Genomic DNA, 16,534 nt, shown 5'->3' on the forward strand with positions numbered 1-16,534 from the left:
GTGAAAGAAAATATACAATCTTTTCAGCATATTATGCTTTATTATTTCAAGAAAGTTATGATGTAACTGAAATGTAAAAAAAAAAGAAAAATAGTTGTTGGTGTATGGAGAAGGTGCTATGGCTGATTGAATGTGTCAAAAGTGGTTTGTAAAGTTCGTGATGGTGATTTCTTGCTGAACAATGCACCACAGTAAGCTAAACCAGTTGAAGTTGGTGGCAATCAAATTAAGAAATTAATTGGGAACAATCAATATTATACCATGCAGGATAGCCAACATACTTAAAATATCCAAATCTATCAAGTTATTGTTGAAAATGAAAAACATGTCTCTTATTTTATGGAAAAAATACATGGACTTTTTGGCCAACTTCATATATTCCTGCAATTCATAACACAGAAAAGACAAACACATAGAAGAAATAACTCATGCATTCTTATAGAATAAGTTTGTTCTTCTCTGGAGTGACCAAGTGAATTTTTCAGTTATTTTCTCATTAAGAATATAGTTTAGAAGTGCTAAGTCATGGATCGATAGAAAATAGTATATATGGTAATAAAATTGTTTGTTGTTTGATAAGTTCAGAGAAACGATTCAATCACACTTTCCTGATGAGAGTAAGAATTTTAAATATGAGTAACTCTTTAAACAAATGTGCAAGATTTGGCAAATCTTGGTGAAAATATTTTGATGTCATTTTTCCTGCTCACCACATGATTTTTCTTCAGAGGGTTGTGCTCTAAAATACATTTAATGTTTTCATAAATGATCTCCCAATCACTCAGATGCAGTTACAGAAATGAGTGACATTATTCCCATAGTCATTAACAACACACTGTCAGGACCAGATGAACTTGAATTGTTCCTGTTAGAAAGTTGATACGGAGGTGGAAAACCTGGTATGTATTCTACCCATCTAAAATTGTGATGACCTGCTCTTTTCTTATCACCTTTATTCTTACCTTTCCTTTTAACTTCTACTTGCCAAATGCCAGTAGTTTTTATTGTGGTAGAACATTATAAAGAATTAACAAACTATGGGAATTAGGGAAGTAAAATAACTCACCTTTGGCAATCTCAATGGTAATTTGCAAATTGGCCACTGATAATGGTTTTCATTAAGTATGAGAGACTGATCCAAATTGTGGACTGTCTTTTCTTTAGGGACTTTATAAACTACAACCATGCCCTTATAGTGAGAACAGCTGTAGTTGCCGAATTCGTCCACCTCTTTGATTTGGAGCTCCAGCTTGGGTTTTCTTTGTAAATGAAAAATCAGCTTGTAGTCCTTTCCATAATCTTTCCCATTGCCTAAAGAGAAGTAAAACACATTTGTTCCTATTAAGATATACCACTTTGTCTTAATTTTAAAAACTTAAATAATCGCATATTTTTAAATATTTTATTTATTTATTTTTAGAGAGAAGGGAAGGGAAGGAGAAAGAGAGCTAGAGAAACGTCAATGTGTGGTTGCCTCTCATGTGGCCCCCACTGGGAACTGGCCTGCAACCCAGGCATGTGCCCTGACTGGGAATCGAACCAGCGACACTTTGGTTCCCAGCCCATGCTCAATCCACTGAGCTACACCAGCCAGGACAATAATCACATATTTTTAACGCAATTAAAGCTATTTAGGTGTCATTGCCTCTTGTCAAAATATATCTTGACAAATCAGCAGCAATGGGACCAAAAACTCTGTAGGTTACTCAAAAGATTTCTCATCTGTAATTGGACCAACAGGTCTCTGGCTGCTTCTATATCTGATAATCTTAAATTTTCTTTTTCTATTCCATTTTACTATAACGAGAAAGTATTGGAAATATTCAGCTCTTGGTGTATTAAAAAGTTTTCACCGTTCGGAAATTATATTTTTCCTTTCCCCTAACAATATCAGACTGTACACTCTCATGACCTCAGAATGACATTCTGGGTCTGTATTCTTCTATATGGGTGCCATTCGCAACATGTGTGTTTTTTTAAGTTAACATTAATTAAAATAAAAATTTTAATCATTTAATCACTCTAACCATTAGCCATATTTGTCTAGTAGCTATGTTATTGAGCAGTGCAGATATAAAATATTTCTACCATTGTAGAAACAGTGCTGTTCTAAAACTTCTAAATGAAATAGTTAGTAGATTCACATTACTGGAATTTCTATTAAAACCTGATGAATTCCCCCAAAACAATGACATGTATAAGTCTTCCCAATGGCACACTGAAAATAATGATTTGGTAAATATAACCTTTCACCTGTGGNTCTCATGACCTCAGAATGACATTCTGGGTCTGTATTCTTCTATATGGGTGCCATTCGCAACATGTGTGTTTTTTTAAGTTAACATTAATTAAAATAAAAATTTTAATTATTTAATCACTCTAACCATTAGCCATATTTGTCTAGTAGCTATGTTATTGGGCAGTGCAGATATAAAATATTTCTACCATTGTAGAAACAGTGCTGTTCTAAAACTTCTAAATGGAATAGTTAGTAGATTCACATTACTGGAATTTCTATTAAAACCTGATGAATTCCCTCAAAACAATGACATGTAAAAGTCTTCCCAATGGCACACTGAAAATAATGATTTGGTAAATATAACCTTTCACCTGTGGGGGTTTTACTGTGACAATCAGGACACCCTACTTCGTCACGGCAACAGTGAACAGGCGGTGCCATATTTCCTTAGGGACGTCTGCATGACCCTTAGCAAAACTCAGTAGTAAGGTATAAAGTGGCCGTTATAATATGTGCCTGACATAAAGGTACTCATCAGTATTTTCACATCTCTGAGCTTCTTAGAGCCTTACTTAACATTCTTTAAAACAGCAGAAATAAAACTTAACTCCTAGGTTTGTTCTGGAAATGAAGCAAGGTAAAATATTTGGCACGGGGCTTTGAATGTAATACGTGCTCAATAAATGAAAGCGAGGATAGCAAATGATAAGAAGCAGAATTTTCCCATTGTTTTGAATTTGTATGACAAAAATGATGCACTTAAACTTTTTTAAAGATGTGTCCACATAAAATTTTTCTATTTAACTTGCAACTTCCTTCTGTCCCTAGATGCCTGAGAGGTGACTGCCCATTTTGCCCAGTGAAGTATGGGTTCGGTGAGAGATGGAAATCATACCAATGCTCCTCTTCCAATTGTGATGGCTCCGAGGCCATTCTGAGGCATTTCTGAAGTACAGTAAAATCTTGAATTACAGTAACTCCAAGCCATGAAAGGTACAGGAGTATGTCCCTCTGCCCACAGATAACCTGGCTACTTGAACAAAACAGATTTGGATCTACAGTGATTCAATTTAGATCTAAAACATATCTACTTCTTATTGCCATTTAATTTTAAAAAATAAGAATTTGTAATGCAAATCTCTGAGTCACATTAAATGTAAAATAGGAATTCAGTTACTGGGAATTTGCCCGCAATAAATAGCATGATCTTATTGTTATAAATAGAAAGCATTATGTAGATTTTTTTTAATTGGAATTTCATTGTTGTCAAGATATAACACCATATTTTGAAGAAACCCTTGTCACAGAAAAAAAATAGACCCTCTGTCCCCCCCGCAAAAGGACAAATATAGAACAAAGGAATCACGCTGTTCTGTTCTTTTTCTCCTACAATGGTGTATTTAGAGGACAAATAAAAGGAAAGGCCATTTGTTGTATACCAATATGATACCACTTTCATTGACCTTTTGAGAACCTCTTTCTCCTCAACATGTGGTGTATATACAATAGTTTCTAGTAGGGCCTCAAGATAGTAACTGTTCAAAAATATTTGTCATGTAAAGAAAGAAAACATTTATTGATAATTTATAGATTATTAGATATTCCTTATAGCAATTTATTTTCTTGTCAATAATGGGTGTTGGAATATTTTTCATTGATGACATAGAAAGTGCAAACATAGAAATATACATTTCTGCTTAGAAATGTCAGATGAGGTGGTGAAGGCTAGTGATACGGAGAAACAGAAAAGTCCTGTGAGAGCCACTGGCTGGAGTATTTTTGTGTTCTCACACCCCTTACTTACCATGTCTGGCCCTGAGCCTTCATCATCGCTTGCATGGTTTATTGCAACAACTTGTCAACTAGTCTCCTTGCTTCCTCCCTTGCCCTACGCAATCTTTTCTCAACGCACTTATAATCTAACTCAGGTCACGTGTCTCCTCTGTCAGCACTTTCCATGGCTCATTTTACTTAGAATAAAAAGCAAGCCCTGGCTGGTGTAGCTCAGTGGATTGAGCACAGGCCTGCGAACCACATGATCGCGGTTGGATTCCCAGTCAGGGAACATACCTGGGTTGCAGGCCAGTCCCCAGCAGGGGACTCATGAGAGGCAACCATACATTGATATTTCTCTCCCTCTCTCCTTCCCTTCCCCTCTAAACATAAGTAAATAAAATCTTAAAAAAAAAGAATAAAAAGCAAAGTCCTCGCCATGGACTTCAAGGCACCATCGGTCCTCACCTCCTCGCCTCCTGCTTTCGCCTACCCCATCCCCCAGCCACCCCAGCGTCCCCGCTGCTCCCCAGACACACCAGGCCCACTTCTGCCTCTGCTCTTCTACGACCGCCACGCCTCTGCACAGGCCAAATGCTGCTAAGGCAGAATTGGGGTTTGCTCTTTCCTCTCCGTTTACATGCCTCTTCCCCCCAAAGGTCTTTCCTGGTCAGTCTACTTGAAATTTTAATTCTGACATTCCCTCTGAGACTTTCCATATCCTTTTTCTGCTTTATTCTTCTATACAGTACTTTTCACTCCATTAAACTATATATTTTATTTACTTATTTGCTCCTTCTCTGTCTCTCCCTGTTAGAATACAATACACATAAGGGCAGGGAATTTTTGCAGAATGAACACAAGGGCAGTCATTCTCACTTCTTGCATGTGTATCGAGGAAGATCGCTTCCCTGGGCCAAAGAACATCCAGGGCAACTTTGACACACGTAGACCTTTTTGAGGCATCGCTAGACGTTGGGGGTGATGCGAAGGGATCATTGTGTAACATTTTGTGTGTCCTTGACAATACAAATCTTAAGTGCTGAATTAACAGCTCTGACCTAGAGAATGAAAGCATACTCCAGCGTGTGTCCGAAAGAATGCCAAAGGTCAATATGAAAACCAAGGGAAGCACCTCTCTATCTATTTTTTCCTCTTAGAAGTAGAAATCAAGTCCATGTCCCGTGATCTTCACTCAAAGGAATCAGCTCTACTCTATGTAATGAATGTAGAGGTTTTTGACCTTACTCAGAGAGCCGTTATCTAAATTTATTAAAGTTTCAAACACTTATTCACACAATAGTATTGTGTTAAGTCCTTCCTCAAGAGTTTGTTTTCATTCTTTCAACAAATACTCAATAAAGCTAGAAGCTTTTAGGCACCATCCTTGGCCTGGAGATTGACTGGAGCTTGCCAACAAGACAGACCCTTTCTTCACGAGACTGTAGTCAGAGAAACTGTCATCGATCCAACAATTAAATCAATAAATAGAAGATCGCATCTATGGCCAAGTCCACAAAAGAGAAACACATAGACTTGGAAGAAGTAAAATGAGGACTGGCTTAATCAGAAAAAAAAAGGGAAAATTTCTCTGAACTTGACCATCAAGTGAGATAGAACAATGCAGTGTGAGATGATTGCCGGTGGAAGTTGGGGTGGGTGAGAAGGACAGCCTTCCAAGCAGAAAGCCTCTGACTTCCTGTCTGAGATTCACAGAAAGGACCCAGGTCCTGATACATGGAAGAGTATCAGTTTTCTGCTCCTTGCTCCTCTTAAATAAAATCAGTGTGGCTCCAGAACCAAGCATAGGTTTCTAGGAAAAGCAAAGCAGAAATGATTCTGGCACCCTGCCTGACTCATTTTCCTTGAGTGAGGATGTGTTCCTCTCTGTTCCTTATTTGGAGGAAAGGCACACACCCTGGCTGGCTATCTCCAGGAACTCTTATTTTAGCATGTGCTCCTTCCCGTGCAATAGCGTACTCAGTACCGCCGCCTGGAAGAAGCACAGCAACTCACTTTTGTTTAGGGCAGTAGGTAAACACAGCTGCCGTCTGGAGTATCACAGGAAAATCATTTGCATTATTTGTTTGGGTGGGTCACTTCCAGTTTTTGACTCTCTCTTTGCAGAGAGATAGTCCCAGGGTGGACACCATGGTTTCTGCTCCAGAAGCCAAGTAGGAAGGGGGGGGGAGTCTCTTCCTCCCTTCCGTTCTCCCCCTCCTCTCCCATGCCTTCCTCTTTTTCCGACATCCTCCACAGTCACTCACTAAGACCTGTCAGCTGACTCAGATGGCTGAGACTGCATGTGAAAGTGGAAGAGATCATTCGAATTGAGACATTTTCAGAAATTTCAGAAAAACAGCAGCCCCAGCTTCAAGCAGCATTGTTTTTGAAGCAACAAAGGGCCCAAGAGCAATGATTTCCAGAATCAGAGAGAAAATAAGTATCATAAAAATCAGTGGGATCTATTTTTCATTTAAAAGTGACCAGAGAATATTACTTCAAGCTGAGTGTATTACAAGACTCCTGGCCCTGAAATCCACATAAACCCATCGCTGAGCTCTCCATTGCCCCTCATCTGCATGGACATACCTGTTAGATCCCACTCCACCTCAAAGAGAGAGACGGGAAGGCCTTGAACTAATAAAAAGGAAATTGCTGTGATAGCAGCTGCCCCCCAAACCCCTTTCTCTCTTCTCTCACACAGCTGTTTTCTCAGTTGTCTTTTTTCTTCCTTTTCTCTCTCCTTCATTTCCTTTTCTCTCTCTTTTTTTTTTCATTTATTCCCACCTCTCCTGCCCCTCCCAGACTCACTCACCCTGCTTGTTTTCCTCAGCACCATCACATTTACGGAGTGTCTTTGATGCACTGGGCACTAATCTAGACTCAGGTCAACAGCAAGAAAACACAGTCATTGCCCTCATGACATTTACATTTCAATGAAGAACATAGCATGACGCATGAAAGCAAACAAGTCAACATGTAACTCCCAGTTGGGGTAAGATTTCTAACGAAAGCAAAAAGCACCAGATGGATGTGAGGTTGAGTGGGAGGCAGGGCTGTTGCCTCCAGATCCGAGGTTCTGAACCCCTTTTGGCTGTGGACCTTTTCGGAGTTGGGGAAAACCCGTTGATTCTTCTCAAAGCAGTCTTTTAAAATAAAATAAATGGCATTATGAATAAGACAATGGCACTGGAATATAGTGCTATTATAGGTTTAGGAGTCCTCTGAACCCAGGTGAGATTGTTCGTAAGACAAAAGTTTGGGTGTCACTTCAAGTAGAATAGGAGTTGGACTTCCAAGGTTTCAATGTGAAGAGTAATAAAGTGTAATTTATGTTTTTAAGAGATCGCCGTTGTTTCTGCATGGAAAGGGTGTTTGTGTGACTAGCACTGGAAGCAGAGGACTATTCAGGGGGCAAGTGCTCTGCCGTGGGAAGGAGACGACTGTAGCCTGGACTCACATAGTGATCATGGAGAAGACAATTTCCCAAAGAGCATCACCTAGAATCTGCCCATAAAGGAATGTGCTTCCCCTAAAGTGCACAGAAAGAGACGGGAAAGAAGTAAGCCTCTTTCTCTTCATGCTTTCCAAAAGCCCCTCAGTCCTGAGAAGTTTTCCTCCTAATACAAGTTTAGCGAACTCCTTCTGAAGTTTATGGCTGATAGCCCGTAGAATATACAGAAAGATGTCTTTATACTTACTTGAGGCAAATATGTTTCCAGTAAACCTCAGAAGAAGTTGTTCTCCTTCTTTCACTTGGAAATGGCAAGACAGCTCTGGAGGCCCACTGAAGGCTTCCGAGCGCAAATTCCTGAGCACCTGGCTTAAATCTTTGGAGGGCACCACTGAAATAACTATTCTGTGTGGGTTGTCCTTCTGGTGATACAGCACTACGCAGGCACTGGTGCTGAGCATGGCTTCCTCCAAAGATTTCACAAGAGAAACCAAGTGGCTGTTGCCCACCGTGGAAGACAGGTGGAGCACAATAAACCTGCATGGAAGAGAAGGGCAGGACCTCAGGCAACCATACAGTCCCAGAAATATCACTGATAACTAATAAGACCCAAGAAAGGACCCATCATCATCCAAACTTCCTTTAAAATCAAGCATTCTGATGGCCACCTGGTTAGATTCATGAACGGCTTTCATGGAACTCTTAGCCATCGGGAAACCAGCTCAACTCAAACCACATTTAAAGCAAATGTTCTCAAACAAAGAAATTTTGTAGGCTCAGCTCAGCTCTAAATATGGCTGCATATTCAAAATTATACTTTAATTAATATTACTAAAGACTATTACTTCAAAATACAGAGGGGAACAATGATCAAAATAATCCATTTACTAGCAATAAGACACCGAATATGTGCATCATAATTAACTGGGGACTGCAATATTCTTCTCTGTCCTGTGTGGCAGGGATTGTTGCGATGGACCCTGTTATGAGCTGAATTGTGTCTCCTCCACCCAAATTCAAATGCTGAAGTCCTAGTTCCCAGTACCTCAGAATGTGACCTTGTTTGGAGATAGGGTCCTTACAAAGCTGAAGTTAATATGAGGTCATTAGGACGAGCCCCAGTGCAATATGACTGACGGCACAAAAAGGGGGATTTGGGCACAGTGGGCTGGCTGCAAAAATGCTAGGAGAACATAGCAACAGCCAACTATGAGCTGAAGAGAAAGACTTGGAGCAGATCCTTCCCTCACAGTCCACAGAAGGAGTGAATCTCGCTAACAACACTTTGATTTTGGTCTTCTAAGCTACAGAACTGAAACAATAAATTGCTATTGTTGAAGTCCCCCAGTGTTTAATGCTTTTCTTTCAGGCAGTCTAGCAAATTAATACAGGCCCCTCTGCTTGGGCGGAGCACCCATTACCCAGCTCCTCTCCAGATAGCCGCCCACAGGAGCCCTCAATCCAGAGCAGCCCCAGGCCCATAGACAGGGATGACTGACGCAGGGACGAAAGCCAGACACCTTGGCATTCACACTTGCACAGCCCTGCTGGGGCATCAGGTTCATGGTAAACTTCAGCTGAAAACAAAGGTGTTCCCACCTTCTTCTCTTGCCCTACCCATGTCTTCCATTCCCTTTCAGGATTCACCTGAGGGCCCTCTTTCAATAAATCACTCGCCTTTACATCTGAGACTCTTTTTTAGGGAACCTGACCCAAGACAATCATAGATGTAAGATGTTCCATGATGAAATAAAGGTTATCTTTGGACATGATTGTTCTCTATGAAGGTCTACTTCTCCTGAACCTTAAAACAGTATAAAACTCTCCTCATAATGAGCTGTCTAGAAAACATGGAAATGAGAAAGCGAAATGAGGACACAGAAATAACAAATTCAGTTTATATATACATAGTTAGGAGATGAGCATAATATGAACAGCTAATTACTATCATTATGGAATTTCAGAAATGAAGGTGCTATTTTAAAACTATTTTGGAGTTAGAAGAAACCTGTAAAAATAACTTCAAGTTATGAATGGTTTCCAAAAGCAGTTATTAAGCTATCATAAATAAAATTACTGATAGCATATTCATGTCAGTTCTGGTTTGCATTTTCAGCACACCCTAAGGGACTATTCATATTCCTATCTGAAGAATAAACACTTAATCCTGTGCTCCCATTTCTGTAAACGCCAGTGATAAATCATCAGGATAGAATATCATTGACTTTTGTTGTTCATTATTGAATTACCTCTCTAAGTGTTCACACAATTCAAATGATATCAAGCCACTCTGCACGGCTCTCACCACAACATCATCAAGCCCAAACCAACCACTGTCTCGGCTTCTGAATCCCAGTAATTTCAAAGATTCACAGGCGTTGTTCCCAGGTTTTCTTATGGAAGCACTTTTTGTCCTATGTAATGACAGCACAAGTGAAATTGGTAAAACTTCCATAGCATAAATTATATTTAATGCATTTCTGTTTTTCATTAAATGAATAATTTAATAACAGTTCATTAAGTGTCTACTATGTGCCACTAATTATGCTATGCACCAGGACTTTTTTAAAGAGTCCTGGTGCGTAGCACTATTTTTTTCTTGAAGATAAGAAATATTTCACCCTTGCACTACTGAAGCTCACAGTATTACAATATTATTCAATCACAGGGCAAATATCTGTGTGACCATTAAGGGAACATACATGGTGTTTGCTCAGAGAAGCTTGTGAAGTGAAAATACTGATATTTGAGCTGAGCTTTGAAGAATGAGAAGCATTTCCCTACTAGTAAAAAAGTTAAGGGAATGTACCCCAAAGACTGATACACTCTCTGACATAAACTTGGATGCTTTAAGATAGTCAAGAGTAGCATAATAGGCAAGACCTATAGCATAATAGGCAAGACCACCAGCTGTGGAATAAGACTGCCTACTTTCTAATCCTGAGGGGGCTCTTCCTCTTCTTAACTGCGTGGCCATTGGTGAGTTTGTTTTATCTTTTGGTTTTCTAATTTGTAATATGAGACCAATCATAGTATATGCATTGTAGGATTAAATGAGTTACTATTTAAAGCACTTATTATTGTAGTTACCATAAGTGGTTTTAATATTGGCATCCTAATTCCTACAGCAGACATAGCCAATTAGCTTTTTTTGTACAATTCTCCCATTTGCCTAACTGGCCCCACCCACATGCCCTGAAAGGGCATAACAGTTGTCTGTTACATGTCGTACTTTCTCCCAACCAGAGCTGATTTGACCAACTGTAGACCAATTTCCAATACCAAAATGCATTTGATTCTTTTTTTAAAGTTTTTTTTTTTTAAATTATTTATTTATCTTTAGAGGGGAAGGGAAGGAGAGAGGGAGAGAAGTATCAATATATGGTTGCCTCTCGTGAGTCCCCTGCTGGGAACTGGCCTGCAACCCAGGCATGTGCCCTGACCGGGAATCGAACCACAATCGTGCGGTTTGCAGGCCCTCGCTCAACCCACTGAGCCATGCCAGCCAGATGCATTTGATTCTTTTTCTCTGGAATTTGACTGAGTAAGAGGCCCAGAGATTGGCATTTTCCTTGGATTGCAGTGCCCTGGGCTATGAAAGTGAATAAGCAGAGAGATCATTAAGAAAGGAAAAATAAATGGGCAGATGCTAAGAAAAAAATGAAGATGAAAAAATTAGCATAGTCCTTGAGATGAAGGAGGCAGAGAGTATGATGGTGGTCTTACTATGGATTCCTCTTTCCTTGAAGCCACTTAGGTGGATATCTGTTCTCATAACTAAAGGAAGAAAAATCCTTGATAATGAATATCTTTCAGGAAACAAAAAAAAAAACCTAAAAAACCCCAAATCTACTGATGGAGCAATCTGCAAGGGAACAGAACCATTTTAGCTAGGCACTAAAAATGAAAACCCAAGTGTGAGTCACACACCTTTATTTTTAAATAGAATTAGTTATGTTTAAAAGCACCTTAGTGTCACAGGTTGAGCTCTGACCCATAAATTAGCAACCGCACTAGATTTAAAATGTCTACTCTAAAAAGTTTAGACTGTGTTGATTTCTTCAGAAGGAAATCAACCAGATTAAAATCAGAAGGATGAGAAAAAAAAATGACACTTAGTTTTTGGCCTTTGATTTATAACTCTCTAAGTTAATAATTGACTAACACAGGGAGATACACTCATACCAAATCCAAAATTTTAGTTATTTACTAGACACTAACTTAATTAAATGTATTTTTCCCCTGATGGCAACTCTTTCTTTTTCCTACCAGTAGATTAAATTTTCTGTGGGACTTAGAGAACCTCCATTGTCTGGAGCTGACTCTACTTTCAGGTCTAGACGGGTGCATAACCTGAGCCAAATAGTGCATTTGGCCTTTTGTAATGCTGTTTGCCAAAAAATCCAAGTTCCCCTCATTTTGAGTACATGATAGGGTTGTACTTCCTCGTCCCAGGTGGTCGAGTGGGGCTTATGACTAGGTCTGGTTAATGAATAGTGAATAAAGGCAATACATGTCCCTGTGGGGCCAACCATCTAATTGCTACAGTGGGTCTATCCAAACTCCTCTTCTGTAACCATGAGAGCAACAGACAGTTGTTGCCCTTTAGTGTGAGTCCCAGAGTGAAGATGATCAAGAAGCAGCCTGCCTTTGATGTCCACACAATTTGTGTGAGACACAAAGACTGTTAGTATAAGCCCTTGGGAGACTAGGTCTTTCTTGTGGTCCCAGTGGTCTATTCAGCGAGGGGTTTGAGACCAATAGAGTTAGAATAACACTCTGGGTCTTTATGTATATTTCTGGGGGGAGGAAGCTTCCTCTTTTCCACTGATCTTGGAATTATGATGATGCAGCCATATTGCAACACACGGAATGAGCATGACAGCAAATGGAATTGGCACAGAGGAAGACAGAAAGAGAAGCGAGAGACTGGGTTCATTCTGGTTCAAGAAGTGTGTAAAGATAAATATATCCCAAGATTTTTAAATTATATGCACCGAAAAATTCCACTTCATAAATTTTTTTTTGGTTTTTCTTCTGTCACTTGAAATCAAGTCCTTAATGATATAAAGATCAAATTTAGACTTCATTTTTTCCAGCTTTCTTAAGATGTGATTGTCATATAACTGTGTAATTTTAAGGTTCACAGTGTGATGATTTGATGGGCGTATGATGGAATGGCCACCATGAGAAAGTCAGTTAACACACCCATCTCCTCAAGTTTAGACTTACTATTATAGATACAATTCTTATGAAAATTAAATGATTTGATGGCATACTTACTTGCCCCAGCTGTTCTTAACTCTGTAAATAAATGCTTCGTTTTATGTACAGATGGGGCAAGAGTAGTTTACATTTGTGAGTATGCAAAACAGTTATTTCTTGTATTGCTATTTATTAATTATTGTATTATTTTCCATATGAACAACTACAAATGTACTTTTGCTCCAACCCTGTGCTATCAGAAAACTTTCCAACTAGTATTGCATAGCAAGAAATGGCACTTGATCTTACTTCATAAAAGATAATATAGGGGTACCAGAAGGGGAAGAGGAACAGCAACAAGTAGAAAACTTATTTGAACAAATAATAAAGGAGAACTTCCCCAGTCTGGCAAAGGAAATAGACTTCCAGGAAATCAAGGAAGCTCAGAGAGTCCCAAAGAAGTTGGACCCAAGAAGGAACACACCAAGGCACATCATAATTACATTAGCCAAGATTAAGGTGAAGGAGAGAATCCTAGAAGCACCAAGATATAAGGGGACAGTCACCTACAAAGGACTGCCCATCAGACTGTCAGCTGATTTCTCAAAAGAGACCTTCCAGGCAAGAAGGGGCTGGAAAGAAGTATTCCAAGTCATGAAATCCAAAGACCTACAGCCAAGATTGCTTTATCCAGCAAAGCTTTCATTTAGGATGGAAGGGCAGATAAAGTGCTTCTCAGATAAGGTCAGGTTCAAGGAGTTCATCATTACCAAGCCCTTATTATATGAAATGTTAAAGGGACTTATCTAAGAAACAGAAGATAAAAAATATGAACAGTGAAAGGACAGCAAACTCACAGTTATTAACAAGCACATCTAAAATAAAAGCAAACTAAGAGGACAGCTAGATCAGGAGCAGAACCACAGAAATGAAGATCACATGGAGAGTTAGCAACAGGCGAATGGGTGGAGGAGAAGAGGGGAGAAGTTACAGAAAATAAGTAGCATAGACGGTAGGTAGAAAATAGACAGGGGAGGGCAAGAATAGTATGGGAAATACAGAATCTAAAGAACTTGTGACACATGGACATAAACTAAGGGGGAAATGGTTGGGGAGGGGGTGTACAGGGTGGAGGGGAACGAAGGGGGGGAAATGGGACAACTGTAATGGCATAATCAATAAAATATATTTTTTAAAAATAATATTTTGATCTACTAAGAATCCAGTAAAACATAATCAACCTTTATTAAATCAATTTGTTTATTTAAGAAAAATTGACCTTGCTGATTCTTGAGTTCAAGACTCTTTCCATGTCCTGAATTTCAGGCATTCAGGGAATTACAGTTGGCCCATTTTGGGTCAAGTGCTCAATAACAATGAACAGGGTCATTGAAGAATATGAAAGATCCCATTACATCCACATAGATAAAAAGGAAAGTTTCTAGAATTTGTGATATAATTCCCCCCAAATAAAGTGGCTGAGAGGATAAAAGCAGCAGGTATCTACTCCAGGCTGCACTTTGGTCCCAGAAAAATGCCTTAATGCCACACAATGAAAGCACACTCATAATTTACCCCATATATAAAAGATCTGCTCAGAAGTCCTTCAATATTTTGTTCCCACAACTAGAAATAGACATTACTGGGAACTTTTCAAGGACAGTTTTAAAAAACATTTTACAGTTTATTTTTTTTTTAGAACAGTTTTAGGTTCATGGCAAAATTCAGAAGAGGGTGCAGATATTTCCCATGTATCTCCTGTCTCCACGCATGCATAGCCTTCTCCATTATTTGCGTTACTGGGTTAACCTCCGCTGACACATCATAAACACCAGAAGTGCACAGTCTGCCTTAGGGTGCACTCCTGGTGTTGTGCATTCTGTGGTTTGGACAAGAGTATAACGGCATGTATCCACCGTTACAGTATCTCACACAGTATTTTCACCACCCTAGAAATTCTTTATTCTCTGCCTATTTATCCTTCCCCCACCCCAACCTCTGGCAGCCACTAATATTTTTACTGTTTCCATAGTTTTACCTGTTTCAAAATGTCATATAGCATATATCATAAAGTCTAAAGCATTTTCTGAATGGCTATTTGTCACTGAGCAATATACATTTAAGATTCCTCCATGTCTTTTTCTGTGGCTCAATAGCTCATCGGTTTCTGGCACAGAATAATATTTTATTGCACAGATATTTATCCATTCACCTAGTGAATGACATCTTAGTTGCTTCCAATTTTGGGCAATTATGAAAAAGCTGCCATAAGACCTGTGTGCAGGTTTTTATGTGGCTAGTGTTGGACTCCTTGGGGCAAATACCAGGGAGCACTGTTGCTGGATTTGGTGGTCAGTGTGTGTTCAGTTTTGTAAGAAACCAACAAACCGTCTTCCAAAGTGGCTGTGCCTTTCGGTGTTCACACAAGCCACAAGTGAGAATTCCTGCTGCTCCACATCTTCACCAGTATTTGAAGTCCTTGGTGTTCTAGACTTCGCCCATTCTCATAAGTGTGTGTAGGGGTACCTCCCCATTGTTTTAATTTGCTTCTTATTGATGACACATGAAGGATATTATCCGTTAATATGCTTATTTGTCAACTGCTCTCTTCTTTGGTGACATGTCTGTTAAGGTTTTTGGCACATTTTTATAATCAGGTTTTTTAAATTTTTTGATTGATGAGTTTTAAGAGTTCTTTGTATATTTTGTGTGACAATCCTTTAGCAGATTTGTCTTTTGCAAATACTTTCTCCCAGTCTGTGGCTTATCTTCTCAATCTGTTGCCATTGTCTTTCATGGAGCAGAAGTTTTTTATTTTTTTGAAGTCCAGCTTATCAATCATTTCTTTTCTGGATTATGTCTCTAGTGTTCTATCTAAAAAGTTATCACCAGACTGAAGATCATCCAGATTTTTATCTGTTACATTCTAGGAGTTTTATAGTTTTGCATTTTACATTTATGTTTGTAATTCATTTTGAGTTAATGTTTGTGGAAGATGTAAGGTCTGTGTCTAGATTTATTTATTTATTTTAAAGATTTTATTTATTTATCTTTAGAGGAGAAGGGAAGGAGAGAGGGAGAGAAGTATCAATGTATGGTTGCCTCTCGTGCATCCCCTGCTGGGAACTGGCCTGCAACCCAGGCATGTTTCCTAACTGGGAATCGAACCTCGATCGTGTGGTTTGCAGGCCCATGCTCAATCCACTGACCTACACCAGCCAGGGCGTCTGGATTTACTTTTGCATGTGGATGTCCAGCTGTTCCAGTAGCATTTGTTGAAAAGACTCCGTTGCTCCATTGTATTGTCTTTGCTTCGTCAAAGATCAATGGATTATATTTGTATGGATCTATCACGAGGCTTTCTATTCTGTTGCATCGATCTATTGGTCTATTCTTTAGGCAATGCCACTGTCTTTATTAGTGTGGCTTCGTGGTCATTCCTGTACTCAGGCAGTGCTTGTCCCCCAGCTTTGCCCTCCTTCCATATGGTGGTGGCTATTCTGAGCGATCATATTTTTATTTAAAAAATTAAATTAAAATTTTCCTCACATGGTTTTCCAAACCAAAATTAGTAGTATAGGCTTTGGGGTTAAATGTATGTAATACATTAAAATATTTCTAGTACACTACCTCCAAGTTTAATAAATGTAAAAAATTGTATTTGCTCAGTAAGCATTTGCCTGCAAATTTTACTGAAACAATTTCACTTTATTAAATGAGACAATATAGTACTGGTTGTTGAGTACAACAAAAAATATAGCATGTGTGATTTTGCTATTTATAAAATTACCATTTCTTAATGTAAAATATGGTGACTAGTTGATAATATGGTATTATGTCATTGAAATTTGCTGAGAGTA

At 39.0% G+C, this 16,534-nt stretch overlaps 1 protein-coding gene across 2 annotated transcripts in view; it reads right to left on the bottom strand.

Moving 5' to 3' along the window:
* Window positions 1–16,534, bottom strand: part of DTHD1 (death domain containing 1) — a 65,724-nt gene that overhangs the window by 28,984 nt on the left and 20,206 nt on the right. For both annotated transcript variants that reach the window (XM_037064358.1, XM_037064359.1), the window contains exons 6-8: window positions 9,719–9,883; window positions 7,717–8,006; window positions 1,067–1,311 (exon numbers count right to left, since the gene is read on the bottom strand). In XM_037064358.1, the coding sequence (XP_036920253.1) occupies window positions 1,067–1,311; window positions 7,717–8,006; window positions 9,719–9,883 (700 nt within the window). The remainder of the gene's footprint in view (window positions 1–1,066; window positions 1,312–7,716; window positions 8,007–9,718; window positions 9,884–16,534) is intronic.

This window comes from Sturnira hondurensis, unplaced genomic scaffold, assembly GCF_014824575.4.
Source record: "Sturnira hondurensis isolate 20B ecotype Veracruz unplaced genomic scaffold, ASM1482457v3 Scaffold0015056, whole genome shotgun sequence".
Classification (NCBI taxonomy): domain Eukaryota; kingdom Metazoa; phylum Chordata; class Mammalia; order Chiroptera; family Phyllostomidae; genus Sturnira; species Sturnira hondurensis.